Here is a 17,100-nt window from a genome sequence, read left to right on the forward strand (position 1 = left end):
TGCTTCATTTTGTACTCCAAGGCCAAATTTGCCTGTTACTCCAGGTATCTCTGGACTTCCTATTTTTGTATTCCAGTCCCCTGTAATGAAAAGGATATGCTTTTTGGGTGTTAGTTCTAGAAGGTCTTGTAGGTCTTCATAGAACCATTCAACTTCAGCTTCTTCAGCATTAGTGGTTGGGGTGTAGGCTTGGATTATTGTGATATTGAATAGTTTGCCTTGGAAACGAACAGAGATCAGTTGTTTTTAAGATTGCACCCAAGTACTGCATTTCAGACTCTTTTGTCCAAGCAAGACTTCAACAGTATGTAAACTGAGAAATTCCAGATGTTCAAGGCTGGATTTAGAAAAGGCAGAAGAGCCAGGGATCAAATTGCCAACATCCATTGGATCATAGAAAATGCAAGAGAATTCCAGAAAAACATCTACTTCGCTTCACTGGCTACACTAAAGCCTTTGACTGTGTGGGTCACAACAAAACATGGAAAATTCTTAAAGAGATGGGAATACCAGACCACTTACCTGCCTCTTGAGAAATCTGTATGCAGGCCAAGAAGCAACATTTAGAACAGAATATGGAAAAACAGATTGGTTCCAAATTGGGAAAGGAGTACGTCAAGGCTGCATATTGTCACCCTGCTTATTTAACTTCTATGCGGAATACATCATGCGAAATGCCAGGCTGGATGGAGCACAAGCTGGAATCAAGATTGCCAGGAGAAATATCAGTAACCTCAGATAAGCAGATGACACCACCCTTACGGCAGAAAATGAAGAGGAACTGAAGAGCCTCTTAATAAAAGTGAAAGAGGAGAGTGAAAAAGTTGGCTTAAAATTCAACATTCAAAAAACTAATATCATAGTAACCACTTCCATCACTTCTTGGCAAATAGATAGGAAACAATGGAAACAGTGACAGACTTTATTTTGGGGGGGCTCTAGAATCACTGCAGATGGTGACTGCCGCCATGAAATTAAAAGATGCTGCTCTTGGAAGAAAAGCTATGACCAACCTAAACACCATATTAAAAAGCAGAGACATTACTTTGCCAACAAAGGCCCTCTAGTCAAAGGTACGGTTTTTCCAGTAGTCATGTATGGATGTGAGAGTTGGACTATAAGGAAAGCTGAGTGCCAAAGAATTGATGCTTTTGAACTGTGGTGTTGGAGAAGACCCTTGAGAATCTCCTGGACTGTAAGGAGATCTAACCAGTCCATCCTAAAGGAAATCAGTCTTGAATATTCATTGGAAGGACTGATGCTGAAGCTGAAGCTCCAATACTTTGGCCACCTGATGCGAAGAACTGACTCATTAGAAAAGACCCTGATGCTAGGAAAGACTGAAAGCAGGAGGAAAAGGGGACCCCAGGGGATGAGATGGCTGGATGGCATCACTGACTGGATGGACATGAGTTTGATCAAGCTCTGGGAGTTGGTGATGGACAGGGAGGCCTGGCGTGCTGCAGTCCATGGGATCGCAAAGAGTGGGAAAGGACTGAGCGACTGAACTGAACTGACATGATCTATACCTGGGTTCACTATACTGAAAGAATGTGGTAGGGTGTACTGTTGTTACACTGGGTCACAAGCCTGATACATGGTTTCATTAACAATTAGCAACAAAAAAATTCAAGCTATATTTTTTTGACCATGTTCCCAAACTGTACTGTTTAATTGTGTGTTACAAAGAATTGCTCCCTAATTAGTAGTTTCACTCATAAACTACTTTCATACCCTCAGTCATATTTAAATATCCTAAAAGATTTTATTTAAGCCCAGGTTGCTTTAAAATTCAAAAAATCTCAGCATCATAATTAACCAAATTTTACTATGTGAAACACACATGCCCCAAATATACACATGAACAAAGATACAAGGGAAAACTCACATAAAAGAATCCAAGTGGTCCAGATATATGTGGCATTTTCATTCCCAAGAGATACTTGGCTTGTGAAGTCACGACATGGGTGGCAGCCCCAGTTGTCATTGCACTGACCACAGGCTCTGTAATCAGGAATGTGGCACTGCCCAGTTGGAGCACAAACATGGCCACCTAAGAGGACAAAGAAAGGTGAGACTTCCCAGGCTTCCTAGAGGGTTTCATATCTGACACATTTTCATTTTCAGCACACAGACACACAGAAATGATGTGAAATGTGCTCTTTAAATTTCATTCATTCAACAGATTGGTTTTCTTTAGTAGGTTCCAAGACTTTCCAAAAGTTTTGGGGTACAATTACAAGTCTTTCGATTAAAGTTAACACAGTTATTTTTTGAACATTGAATTTTTTTTCCCTATTTTCCTAATAATGCATGTTACAAGAAAGGAAATATGTTCAAATCAGTTAATATATGGAAGTCTGTGGGTGAAAAATAAAACTTGCATTATCTATAATTTTTTTAAAAGTCCAAAGGACATAATTCATGACTTTATACCCAATAGGCTTAAAATTTCAAAAGCATTGAGGAGAAAAGTCCATTTCTTGAGTTTCTGCCAGGTTCTAAGAAACGGAAACATACTGTTTTGACGAGATACTCTGTCAAGGAGCTGTAAAGGGCCTATGTTAATAAGAAGACATCAGTGTTTATGGAGAAGAGGAAAAGACAAGAGATAGGTTTAAGGAATATGCCTTAAGAAACCCAGGAATCAATAGGAAAGTCATTTTCGATAAACTTTTCCTTTCTGCTCATAACATTATACTCCATTGCAAAACTGCTTCATGACCAGACAAAATCATCTCATCTAAGCAGAAGCCTGTGCATTGAGTTCTTCTGGGCAAAAGATGACAGCAAGAATCAAGTCTCTTTTCTCACTGTTAACACTGCAATGATCAGTGAAGAGAAAGAACTCTGAGGAGATGGCCCACTCTCTGACTACATCCACTATATCCATGTAAACAGTCATAGAAATTTGCCGTTTTGAAAGTAACATTAAATTATATTCATGAGTATTCACACTGAAAAAGGGAACACAAAGTGGGTTATATCTTCTTAATGTGTTAATTATAATATTTAGGTCAGGTCTTAAAATTCTTGTTGGAAAATAAAATTAAGTATTAAAGAAATCAAAGGAAAGAATAGCAATGAAATTTCCTTCTATCAAGATGACATAGTAATAAAAATGAGAAGTATAAAGTGCTAAATACTCCCAGAGCATACACTGCAAAATATATCATTTCCTTCACATCACAATGCCCCTTGACCAAAAACAATAATACTCTAAACTTGTATTTAGGATGGAGTTTTCTGGGCTCAAATCTGAAAACTTGACTTCTGATTCTAACTTTACCATATCCTAGTTTTCTGCCTTTAGAATATCTCTTAAAATTTTCCAAGCCTCACTTCATCATCTATAAAAAATGAGAATGATGTCTGCTCTATTGATTTTTCAGAATTGTTGAGAATGTGAAATAACACATGAAAGAGTGTTGAAACCCATAAAATTGCAACATGTGTGTTGTACCTGGAATGTCATAGGATACCATATGTATTTACATGCATGGAAAACTAGGCACTAGATTTGCAATGTAAAAAAGCCACACCGAATTTTCCAACTCTAGAGAGCATGAAATAATTCATCAGTGCAGAAAGAAATGTATTTGAATTGCTTGCATTTTTGCAACCCCCTTTTATTCAATATGTAATAAAGAAAACAGTACAGGTTGCCAACATAGAAATCAGGCAATTCTTTCACCAAAATATGAAACCAGAGCAATAGCTTCTATTACCAACAGTTTTTTTTTCAGCAATTGTGTCGGTTTGTCAAATAGAAATGTCCCAAGGGAAATATCCAATCAATCAGTGGTGTAGCTACAAGTGGAACACACTGATTCATAATCTTTTGATTTTTATCCTAAAAACACAATTAGTTAAGAAAAATATGGAACCAGTTTTTTCCACGTATCTTTCTATTAGTTAGCTCCAAATTATGACACTAATTCTTACAGGCCATGAGGATGAAACTAGCATATTATTGAGGCAAAATTAGGAAAAAATAAAATATTATTGAGAGTTGAGTTTTCATTTCACTGAAATGCAGCATACAAGCGATCCAAATTTTTGAAATTGGAAACCTGCTTGCCTACATGGAACTTTACACATATGTGGAATGTCAGAAAGTTCTTATCTGTATGCGAAGAAACCTTATTTTCATTTGTTTTGAGAAGCAAACTCCTTTGAGAGAACGTGTATATATCATCACCATTTTACATTCTGGTTTTTATTTGTTTCTTACCCAGCACCTACTAAGAGGGGTTAGTATTTTCTCATGACTGAGAAACAAAGGTCACCTAACCTGAAGTGATACACCAACCACTTCCAGCTAACCACTATCTTCTAGTAAAAACTTCTTTGTCATTTCCACAACCAGATTGCTACAAATAGAAAGATATAGGAAAAGTTCAAAACATAAAGAGCTAAGCCATTCAAATCTTGAAAATATATATACCTACCTCACGATATAAACCAAAAAGTTTGCAGTAATCTCCTGTAAAACTTATCCAAAGACCACATGTATTTTTGTAATACTCTTCTTGTACACATTTTTATGCTTTAGAAAAAACCTTCCCAGTAATGGATAAATTCTTGAAATGGAGACTTCTTGACTCTTAAAAGTTCACCAAGCCCCTTAAGACCTCCCTTCTGATACAAAACATCGTGTATGTGAAGGATGATTGCAAACATGTGAGATTTAACTAAAGAGAAATTACTTTCTTCTGGATGACGACATTCTCCATAACCCAAGACAAGGGCAGACATTTTAAGAAGAAAAAAGAGGGATAGGAAGAGAAAAAGAAGAAGGAGAAATTTAAGAACATCTCTTTCCTCACCACCCACATCAAAATGAGGGCTCTAGTATACAGAGGCTGAGGGGCACAAGTTGAAGGCAGCAAGAACCTATAACACACAGGCTTTGTAGGAGGTATCCACAGATGGAACTGAAGTTTCCAAGATTATCCTGGAACTTAAGTATGTAAAATGAGGACTCTTATAGAATATTTTGCTTGGAGGCCTAATACTTAAATTTTATGCCAATGTCAAAAAACATTGGGTTAATGACAATAATGGAGAAGGCAATGGCACCCCCCTCCAGTACTCTTGCCTGGAAAATCCCATGGACGGAGGAGCCTGGTGGGCTACAGTCCATGGGGTCGCTAAGAGTTGGACACGACTGAGCGACTTCACTTTCACTTTTCACTTTCCTGCTTTGGAGAAGGAAGTGGCAACCCTCTCCAGTATTCTTGCCTGGAGAATCCCAGGGACAGGAGAGCCTGGTGGGCTGCCATCTATGGGGTCGCACAGAGTCGGACACGACTGAAGCGACTTAGCAGCAGCAGCAGCAATGACAATAAACAGCCACGTCAACTCCTTTTACTAATAATGGGGATGATAATAATTATAATCTGGCTAGCCAACTCCCAAAATTTGCCCATGCAACAGTTTATGAGAAAATTAATTTCATACAATATATTTCAGCTGTTCGTAGTAATGTTGATATTCTGGGCTAATGCTGAAAACCTCTGACACACATTACCAAGGTTCACTAGCATGATACTATTTGGTAATGCTCTTATAAACACCATGTGTTCTATATAAATTGAATGTATCTCAGATCTCAAACCATTTTTTACAAGAGGCCTTCAAGTAGTGAAAAAAGAAAAGAGCGCATAGCAAACAACTACACTGACCAAGTGGATGGAATACTGCACGCATTTCAGGTTTTATCGGTTTGCAGTCTGTAAAATTATATTATACCAAATCATTTCTTTGTTTGTTCAATGCATATTTATCGAATACCTACTAGGGGCAGGACACAATATTGTTGCAGAACACAGAGATAAAGATACAGTTCATACTTTGAAAGACATTATAAAGTGAGGCAAAGTGTTGGTGTTAGGAGCAGGTATTGTTAACCAGGAGTGTAAGGAACTGCCGTGTAGCTGTCACGAGGAAGGTAAAGACCAAGAAGCTGAGTGGGAGTGAAAACTCGAAAAGCCCTTTGTTCTCTACCGAGCATTGCATGCAGACTTGGGGAAGAGAACTAAATTGCTCCTGGTAATAGAGCAGTTGGCTTTCCCTGTGGTTCAGTGGTAAAGAACCTTCCTAAATCCATTGCAGGGGACATGGGTTTACTGGGTTAGGAAGATCCCCTGTAGAAGGAAATGGCAACCCACTCCAGTATTCTCGCCTGGGAAATCCCACAGACAGAAGGAAACGAGAGGGCGACAGTTTGTGAGCCCGCAGAAGAGTTCAACATGACTCAGCAATTAACAACAGGAGAACAACCGAGTGCTCCCCAGGGATATGGCAGGGAAAAAGCTCTGTGTGACCAGAGAGCTAGAGAAACAACGTCAAAAGGACACCTATGAAGTTGTGTGCTGTGGAATTCAGCCCTCCTCCATACTATTCAGTAATAAAAAGAAATGGCCTATCAAGTCATGCAATGACTTGAATGAATAATGAATCTTAATACTGTAAGTGAATGAAGATGGTCTAGAAAAGCTACATATTGCATGATTGCATTATACGACATTCTAGAAAAGGCAAAGCTAAAGAGACAGTAAGCGGATCACTATTTTCCAGGGGCTTGGAGAATGTCCTAGGTGAAACACAGGGAATTTTTAAGAATGGTGAAACTAGTCTGTACAGTACTGTAATGGTAGGTATATGAGAGTAAGCATTTATCAAAACCATGAACCTTAATGTGTATGAATTTTTTAGAAAATTATTTGGAGGTTGGGAGGTCCCAGGGTAGGCTGCAGAATGTGACAAAGAATCTGACAACCAAAGCTGCATTTACTCTCTTTTTACGTTTGCCTTTTCTAAGTAGCATTTAAATGGACTCATACAATATATAGACTTTTCAGATTAGTTAAAGGTATGAAAAAACCTCATTGAAAGGGATGCAAAAAATGTGCTCACATGAATAACTCTGAAAATGAGTGAAGTATGTAAAATGAAAGTGAAATTCGCTCAGTTGTGTTCGACTCTTTGTGACCCCATAGACTATACAGTCCATGGAATTCTCCAGGCCAGAATACTGGAATGGGTGGCTGTTCCCTTCTCCAGGGTATATTCTCAACCCAGGGATCGAAGCCAGGTCTCCCACATTGCAGGCGGATTCTTCACCAGCTGAGCTACCAGGGAAGCCCAAAGTATGTAAAACCAAAGGTAATAAAGATACTGTCCTTGAGTAGATAAAGTTAATTCCCATGGGTGTAGAGGTTAATAATTCTGAAACCATTATAAGTATACACTGGGACTGAAAAATGAAGTAAATGGATAGTAGATGGTGGGAGCCAGATTTCTCACTATTTAAGAAATCTATAGCAAGCAATGGAGAAGGCAAAGGCACCCCGCTCCAGTACTCTTGCTTGGAAAATCCTATGGATGGAGGAGCCTGTTAGGCTGCAATCCATGGGGTCGCTAAGAGTCGGACACGACTGAGCGACTTCCCTTTCACTTTACACTTTCATGCATTGGAGGAAATGGCAGCCCACTCCAGTGTTCTTGCCTGGAGAATCCCAGGGATGGGGGAGCCTGGTGGGCTGCCGTCTATGGGGTCTCACAGAGTTGGACACGACTGAAGTGACTTAGCATAGCATAGCATAGCAAGCAAGGGGAGGTTAAAATGATCAGTATGGAAGGGATAAGAATTGCGGACCTCAGTAGGAAATCATGTTTAACACAGATATAGATGGATATATTTAGAAATTAGAGAGATATGTTTACATACATAGGTTGACATGAAGTGAAAGTGTTAGTCACTCAGCCATGTCTGATTCTTTATAACCCTACAGATTGTAGCCCCCCAGGCTTCTCTATCCATGGAATTCTTCAGGCAAGACTACAGCAGTGGGTAGCCATTCCCTTCTAAAGGGGATCTTCCTGACCCAGGGACTGAGCCCAGGTCTCCTGAATTCCAGGCAGATTCTTTGCCATCTGAGCCACCAAGGAAGCCTATTGGCTGATACACATGCATTTCCTTGCTTGTGTAAGCTGAGAAGTGACAACACCTCTGTGGCAAAGAGCACACGTAGCACATAAACCTTCATTTCTAGGAGCATTCGCCAATAACAGAAATCAGGTGTCCTTTGAAAAATGGCTGATTCTATGACCAGGGTAGGAAATACATACAATGAGCATGGGTCACCTTGTAGTGCCAGAGAGTAAAAAAGAGCTCCAAAAATAACTAACAAATAAATAAAAAAATGAGAGCATGTCAAGGAAGGACATAGAAGCCAACTGAAAAAAGCTCCCGTCAAGGAAGGACATAGAAGCCAACTGAAAAAAGCTCCCAATGCTCAAAGCCAGCACAATGTGAAGAACAACATAAATAAAGCAGTATTGAATTATAACCCAAAGGATAAAATAAATAACTCTGAGTCCATACTGATATAAATGATTGATTACATTTTAAAATGAGAGAGTTGGGAAACTCCTGTTCAGAAGAATTCCAGTAATTTATGTATATACTCCCCACTCTTTATCTTAACTTTTTTTTAAAATAACTCCCATATCTTAAGAGTAGGCAATGCATATTGACTTCTTTCCAAAAACTGCAGTTTGGAAAAGTGGAAAATAGAGTAATTTGAAGAAATCTGACAAACTAACACTAGTCCAACCTGGTGATCCAGGTTAACATTAAGAGTGGTAAGTTAAGTTGAGAGTCTGTACTCTTAATAAAGCGTGATGAGAATCTCTCTCTCTCTCATCTTCCTCTCCAAAACCCACAACCCCAATTTAATCATGAGAAAAACATCAGACAAATTGTCCCAGTTAAGGGACATTCTAGAGACTATTGACCAATAGTCCTCAAAACTGTCAAGATTATCACAAACAAGAAAAGTCTCAGACATTTTAACAGTTAAGAGGACCCTACCAGGAGACAAGACAACTAAAAGTAAAGTGGTGTACCACCTGGGATTCTAGAACTGAAAACAACATCAGGTAAAATCTAAGGAAATCCGATTACAATATATGAACTTTACTTAAAAGCAGTGTATATAATCTGATACATTAGTTGTGACTAATGTAGATATCAATAATAGGGGAAATTGTGGGTGGGTAGGATACGTGGCAACTGTGTACTATCTTTGCAACTTTACTTAAAAAAAAAATCTAACTCAAGAAATTTGTTAAAAAAAAAAGAAAAAGAGAAAAAAACCTCCTCTACCTCTCTCACGGAAGCCTCAAGTAAGTCTGTATTTCACCAACATGCATGCGTTGTTCAATACGAGTTCCCAAGTTCCACATACTTAGGGACAGGGGAAAAGAGGGACTCTAGGAGAAGCTCCAGGCAGCTGGGTTTCAGAGACATGATGTGTGCAGATAACTACACCGAGACAAACCTGCACACAGATAAAAGAGAGGAATAGAGAATGTGCCACCAGTTTTTCAGAAGGAGAATGCAATACTGCTAGACCGGAATATAATTATATCTTGACCCTTAAGGAATCCAAGAAGAAAGAGGCTATTAGAGGGAGGAGGGTTCAGGACAGGGAACACGTGTATACCTGTGGTGGATTCATGTTGATATATGGCAAAACCAATACAATATTGTAAAGTTTAAAAAAAAATAAAATAAAAACAAAACAAACAAAAAAGAAAGCATTGCAGAAAGAGGGAAGAATACGCATATAAAGCAGGATAGCATAGACTATGTATGGAAGACACAACATTGTTAGTTTAGAAGAAGCATAACTAGCCAAAAGGTGGTAATAACATTAAAGCAAGCCATTTTGATGTCACAATATAAAGCACTTTAGAAGCAGTGATGCTTTCCCTGATGCTGGGGAAGACTGAAGGCAGGAGGAGAAGCGGGCAACAGAGGATGAGATGGTTGGATGGCATCACTGACTCAATGGAGATGTGTTTGAGCAAACTGGTAGGTAGTGAAGGACAGGGAAGCGTGGCATGCTGCCGTCCACGGGGTTGCAACGAGTCGGGCATGACTGAGTCACTGAAAAATAACAACAACATGCAGTGAAAATAAGAGTTTTCCAAGTGTGAGTGACATCACTCTTCCATATTTTTATTAAACACCTAATTTTGCAAACAAGTATGCTGCTTTCCTAAGGGAAATCATCCCTGAATACTCATTGGAAGGACTGAGCAATGACAACAACCTTGCACGCTGGCTCAGAAATCAAGCTGTGCTTTGGCAGAGTCTGATGACACTGTGTGAAACAACTGGCTGTTTAAAAGGTCAGTATAAGAGCGGTTGTTGTTGTTGTTGTCCAGGCACTCGGTCATGACTGATTCTTTGTGACCTCATGGACTGCAGCACACCAGGCTTCGCTGTCCTTCACTATCTCCTGGAGTTTGCTCAAACTCATGTCCACTGAGTCAATGGTGCCATCCAACCATCTTGTCCGCTGTCACCCCCTTCTCCTCGTGAGAGGAGTAGCAAGAGTAAAAGAGACAAAAACACCTACATTGTACACAGCAAGAATGGATAACAGATCTGAGACAAATACTGGATCATTCAGTAGGTAAACATGTTTAGGAAACCAGCACAATTCATATTTTATTTTTTATTACAGAATAGATTAGAAATTCACTTCATGGGAAATAGATGGGGAAACAGTGGAAACAGTGTCAGACTTTATTTTGGGGGGGCTCCAAAATCACTGCAGATGGTGATTGCAGCCACGAAATTAAAAGATGCGTACTCCTTGGAAGGAAAGTTATGACCAAACTAGATAGCATATTCAAAAGCAGAGACATTACTTTGCCAACAAAGGTCCATCTAGTCAAGGCTATGGTTTTTCCAGTGGTCATGTATGGATGTGAGGGTTCGACTGTGAAGAAAGCTGAGCACCGAAGAACTGATGCTTTTGAACTGTGGTGTTGGAGAAGACTCTTGAGAGTCCCTTGGACTGCAAGGAGATCCAACCAGTCCATTCTAAAGGAGATCAGCCCTGGGTGTTCTTTGGAAAGAATGATGCTAAAGCTGAAACTCCAGTACTTTGGCCACCTCATGTGAAGAGTTGACTCATTGGGAAAGATCCTTATGCTCAGAGGGATTGGGGGTAGGAGGAGAAGGGGACAACAGAGGATGAGATGGCTGGATGGCATCACTGACTCAATGGACATGAGTTTGAGTGAACTCCGGAAGTTGGTGATGGGCAGGGAGGCCTGACGTGCTGCAATTCATGGGGTCGCAAAGAGTTGGACACGACTGAGCGACTGAACTGAACTGAGATTAGAAATTCACTGCTTAAGAATTATTTTTATTTGGAATTGCATGGTTGAAGGCTCAACCATAATCTTTTCAGTTCTCAGACTTTTGTAGAAAAGAAAATAGCCTCTAATGTAAGCGGCAGTGAGAATCAGAACTGCAAGGGGTGTACAACAATTTGACTCTTTGGCCTTCCATTCTGCCCTTCCACTGGTCTTCCTCGATGGCTCAGCGGTTAAAAGAATCTGCCTGCAATGCAGGAGATGCAGGCTCGATCCCTGGATCGGGCATAGTCGATGGAGAGGAAGTGGCAACCCATTCCAGTATTCTTGCCTGAAATATCCCACGGACAGAGGAGCCTGGCAGGCTAGAGTCCAAAGAGTCAGACACAACTTAGTGATTATGCATGCATGCTATAGGAATGGAATTCTGCCCTAGCTAAAGAAAACAACTAAGTTTTAAAATGGGATGATTGGAGCATGATATTATTAAAAGACACGGAGGAGTTGGGGAGTTGTAGGAGTGGTTGTACTTCTATTTTTCTTCAGGCATTGGCTGGGGGATAGTTGGGAGAAGAGGTGGGAGATTTCACTGAAAAAGTCTTCACCTTTTAGCTAGATGGATCTGACAAAATCAATAACCAAACTAAAAAATTATAATACATTTTTTTTAACTCCTTTTTCATTAAGAATTGTGTTACAATTTAAACAGATATATACCCATTCCTTATCTTCTGGTGGGGGGTGGAAAGAGAAAATGATAAATCAGAAGACACAAAAATAAATTCCCAATTTAATTTTGCCTATTTGACACGATAATGCTACGAACATTTTGTTGACTTTATTCTTATTCAAATGATTCAACTCACATTTATTCTGTACCAGCTCTTAGAAATATGGAGTTCAACAGTTCTAGAGACTAAGTCCAGATAGAGAGGCAAATACCCAGAAAATATTTTCTGGTAGATCGAGAAGTCCTAACATGTAAGTCACATCCAAAGTCTTTTAGAGGAAGTCCAGAGATGTCAATGAATATTTCTCTGAGATGATTACCTTTGAGCTGAGCCTTGAAAGAAGTACAAGCGGTGTCATATAAGCGGTATGAAAAAGACCCTGAAGGTCTCAAGAACGGCGGACACACAGTTATATAACCAAGGACATTGCCCACCAGACGAACCATGCCTAAATCACGGCTGCTGCTATTGTCAAGGAGATAGTGTGGGAGACACTAGCGTGGTGTCTGGCTTGAAAAGGTGAGCTGAGTTTCCTTGCTTCCTTTCACTGTATTAGTTTAAAAAGCTCTGCAGCATAGCACTTAAGAAACTGTATTTTTGAATTCAACTCCTACCTTGCCAATTCCTAATTATGAGATTCTAAATAAGTTGCTTTACTTTTCAGTATCTTCATCAGTATAATGGGAAGAAGAATATTTATTTCATAAAATACTGACAGAGGTTGAATACATGAATACATGCAGTAAGCTTAAAAACAGAGCTTAGCACATAGTAGGATAATAAATATAATTACTATTTTTAATGTGAGGAATTTTCAATTTATAATTTTAAGGATTTTAATTCTAATTTTAAGTGAATTGTGTCTTTGCTTTACTAGGTGGAAGCACAGCTGGAAAGATTTAAACAGTAATGGCTTATTGTCTGTAATGGTTATGAAACAGTGAAACATCATTAAAAGGAACTTTAGATTGTCCTCCCCGAGCATTACAATAGAATAAAATTGATTTTTCTGGAAGGAGTTAAGAATGATCTGTTGAATAGGCAGGTTAAACTAGTTAACATCTTAAATCCTTTCTATACTCATGATCCCTTTATTTAAAAGATGCAAAAAAGTATCTAGTACAAAATCAAAAGTAAGTGGAGAATCTCTTATTTGGGTCTGCAGTTGTTCTTATCATCCTGTAAGACATAAGACTATGTGTTTCCAGAATGTATCAGTACAATAATAAAAGGCTCTGTCACTAAATACCCCCAGCTATGTCTTGTGTAACTGTCAAAGGAGCTGTATATTCCTGTGTCCTCTGGGGCAGAAATCTTGTCCAGAGGTTGCTTCAGAAAAGTAAAGCTTGGGAAATTTTCCAAAGGTAATCCCAGACCCCTTTAAGTTCTTGGAAAAAGGAAAAAAGGCAAAGTGCTTATTATAGAGGACAATAAAAGCTACAGAGAAAAGATAAAAGTTGTTTTGGTTTTTAAACTGCCATAATTTTTACTGAGTGCTTGTTTCCCCAGCAAAAATACTGATACTGGCATTTTAAATGGTTCCACCTTGCTTTGAAATTAACACCTCATTGCTCTAAGTGAAAGTGAAAGTCATTCAGTCTTGTCCGACTCTTTGCAACACAAGGGACTATACAATCCATGGAATTCTCCAGGCCAGAATACTGGAGCGGGTAGCCTTTCCCTTCTCCAGGGATCTTCCCAACCCAGGGATTGAACCCAAGTCTCCCGCATTGCAGGTGAATTCTTTACCAACTGAGCCACCAGGGAGATGGATGTTCATTAAACTTAAATTTCATGATGTATGCATATCAAATAATTATGCTGTACACCTTAAGTTTATACAGTACTGTGGCCAATTATCTCAATAAAACTGGAAGAAAAATTCAATTGAGAAGAAAAGTTTAATTTAATAAAGCACCAATTTCCTTTTCTTGGCCACTCTCTCCCTTTCTTTACCCACAACTTTCAGTATACTTACCTGAATCACACCGCCAAGAAAGGAAACAGCTGCAGCAACACCAATCCTTTGCATCTCAAAGTCAGATAATCCCAGGACACTTGTGTTGCTGTGTGTGGTGAGGTTCTGACTGCTCAGAGGGACAAGTCGTTCCACTGCATTAGCGGATATTAAGGATGTCAAGGCAAACGTGCCTAAAACAGGGAAGGGATCCTCTGTTAGTATCAGACTGAATAAACATTATTGTATTCCACCATTAAAGGTGAATCTATCTTGTAAACAGAGAAGGCAATGGCACCCCACTCCAGTACTCTTGCCTGGAAAATCCCATGGACGGAGGAGCCTGTTAGGCTGCAGTCCATGGGGTCGCTAAGAGTCGGACAAGACTAAGCGACTTCACTTTCACTTTACACTTTCATGCATTGGAGGAAATGGCAGCCCACTCCAGTGTTCTTGCCTGGAGAATCCCAGGGACAGGGGAGCCTGGTGGGCTGCTGTCTATGGGGCCGCACAGAGTCGGACACGACTGAAGTGACTTAGCATATCTTGTAAAACCAAAACAGATCTATTAGAAGCACTCTCCTCTACATCCCCACTACTCCACCCTTCACTCTATAGAATAAACAGAAACTCACCTTTATATACACATATTTCTTGCACATACAGCCACACCATCTACTTGCTATTCCCTCCTAGGCCGTATGTTTTCCCACCTCTCTGAAGATCTATATAGAGAATGCAGGACAAGGATAAAGATCCTAGTATGGACTTGGTATGGACTTGAATCCAGCTCCTCCATCTATCACTATCGCAACATAAAGTACATTACTCTGAGTCTAAATTGCCTCATCCATAAAGTGAGGGTGTTGCTGTTGCTCTTGTTCAGTTGCTCAGTCGTGTCCAACTCTTTGCAACCCCATGGACTGCAGCACACCAGGCTTCACTGTCCTTCACCATCTCTCAGAGTTTACTCAAACTCATGTCCATTGAGTCTGTGATGCCATCCAACCATCTCATCCTCTGTCATTCCCTTCTGCTCCTGCCTCCAATCTTTCCCAGCATCAGGGTCTTTTCTAATGAGTCGGCTCTTTGCATCAGGTGGCCAAAATAGTGGAGCTTCAGCTTCAGCATCAGTCCTTCAGGGTTGATTTCCTTTAGGATGGGCTGGTTTGATCTCCTTGCAATTGAAGGGACTCTCAAGATGCTTCTCCAACACCACAGCTCAAAAGCATCTATTCTTCCATGCTCAGCCTTCTCTATGGTCCAACTCTCACATCCATACATGACCACTAGAAAAACCATAGTTTTGACTATACAGATCTTTGTTGGCAAAGTAATGTCTCTGCTTTTTTTTTTTAATGAGGGTAATAATGCCTATATTCTAGAGTTTGAGAAGAATATGAAAGAGATGATAAATACCTCAATAAGCTCATTTGGAAAACAGGACCCTTTGCTGAATCTGAGACTCACTGCTGAAATGCTTGCTCCTCCAATCTACTTAGACAATCGACTCTTGTCTTTCCTTGTTTGGCTCAAATCCCATATTCAACATAGATCCATCCCAGACCTTCCAGGCCAGGCTGAATCTTTCTATTCAGGGCACAGAAACAACAATATGCTGTGGCCCATGCACCATTCCTGTCTACCATACCTAGATATGGTTCAAAGGTATTTCCCAAGAATTGTCCTGGCCTCACAGAAATGCAGGATTATTTTCAGCGTGTTCCTCTCTTTCTGCCAAGAGCTCTGATGCTCTTATCTTGGCACAGCATGTCTGAGAATGCAGCCACACCGGCAGGCGGATGCCAGTTCCCACAGAGAGGGTGTAGCAATTTGGGATTAAAGAAACAAATTGCAGCATTGTGCAAACATTCCAGCTCACTACCTAAAGACCTTAGTTTGCCCCAGATCATAACTGACACTTTGTGGAAAAGAGTCTACATCATAAGGTGTAGACATCTCAACAAATGGCATGCAGCCTCATACAGCAAGAGAGCCAATTCAAACAGAGACAATGTTTCAGTAAAAACCTAGCATAAGCAATCCCTTGGTTTCACAGGGGAAGGCAGTATGTGCTGTGATTCAGAATAGTATGATGATGGTAGCCTCCAATACACCTCACCTTAAATCCCAGCACACTGAATCTCAATCTCTTTATCTAAACAGAAAGTATTCCTCACCCAATGGGGTTGTGATGAGACGTAAATCATGTAATCACCTGGAGAAGGAAATGGCAGCCCATTCCAGTATTCTTGCCTGAAAAATCCCATGGACAGAGGAGCCTGGTGGGCTACAGTCCATGGGGTCAGAAAAACTGGACATGACTTAGGAACTAAAAAATTATACACACACACACACACACACATATTTATATATATGCCACATATCACAACATATGGCACCTAAAAAAAATAAGTCATAATGAGATTAAAACCAAAATGCTCTCTTATTCAATATTAACTGTTCCATTGAGTTGATGGTACATAAAAATGGAAGAAAACTGAATATAGTTCTCTCAGGAAGCTAAGGCATTCTCTGTAAATCATCAATAAATATCAACTGTCACGATCACTGTTCTCATCATAAATTATTAAATTAAGAACACATCAAAGAACAAATATATCTAATGATTAGAGACAAGGTTCTGTCATCAAGGATAGGAAATACCAAATAAAGAATATCTGCCATAGAATCTGTTCTTGATAAGTCATTTTTTCCAAATATGTTACAATAAAATTTCTCAAAGTTTGATAGTCCTGAGAGTAAAGAAGTGTGTCTTTTGGCCTTTAAGTCTAGGACATAGAGAAAAATGATTTGTACGAAAGCCACTGAACAGACGACTAGAGAACTGAGAACAAAGATGGTCTAGGGTTAACTTTTAAGTTTAGGCCTACCTTTCCTAGGACTTGGAAGAAGATAAGATGGACTTGAACGGTAAGAGAAAAAGGCCATCTAAAAAATCACATCCCAAGATGTGTCTCTAGAGAGAGAGACTCCCAGAAAGGGTACAGGGTACACTGTGCCAACACGGTTATGGAAGTACTGCCTCTTTTCAAAGGCTGTTGCTTTGCTGTTTCTGAGACAGCTGATGACAGTCAAGGATGTGAGGCTGTGGTGACTATATGAGGGTGCTGTGAATGACATTTGACCTTCTCTCTCTTATTGGTCTGGCTTCGTCTTGATCTCCTCCCCACTTCTCCTCTGCTCCTTCCCTCACTTTGTCAACTT

The 17,100-nt window shown here is 39.8% G+C and overlaps 1 protein-coding gene across 4 annotated transcripts in view; it reads right to left on the reverse strand.

Annotated features, from left to right (window-relative positions):
- The window catches only part of SLC26A7 (solute carrier family 26 member 7), a 182,659-nt gene that overhangs the window by 106,585 nt on the left and 58,974 nt on the right, over window positions 1–17,100 (reverse strand). For all 4 annotated transcript variants that reach the window (XM_025001755.2, XM_005215678.5, NM_001193146.1 and 1 more), the window contains 2 exons: window positions 13,894–14,066; window positions 1,889–2,053 (listed from right to left, as the gene is read on the reverse strand). In XM_025001755.2, coding sequence (XP_024857523.1) covers window positions 1,889–2,053; window positions 13,894–14,066 — 338 coding nt within the window. The remainder of the gene's footprint in view (window positions 1–1,888; window positions 2,054–13,893; window positions 14,067–17,100) is intronic.

Source organism: Bos taurus, chromosome 14 (genome assembly GCF_002263795.3).
Source record: "Bos taurus isolate L1 Dominette 01449 registration number 42190680 breed Hereford chromosome 14, ARS-UCD2.0, whole genome shotgun sequence".
In the NCBI taxonomy this organism is placed as follows: domain Eukaryota; kingdom Metazoa; phylum Chordata; class Mammalia; order Artiodactyla; family Bovidae; genus Bos; species Bos taurus.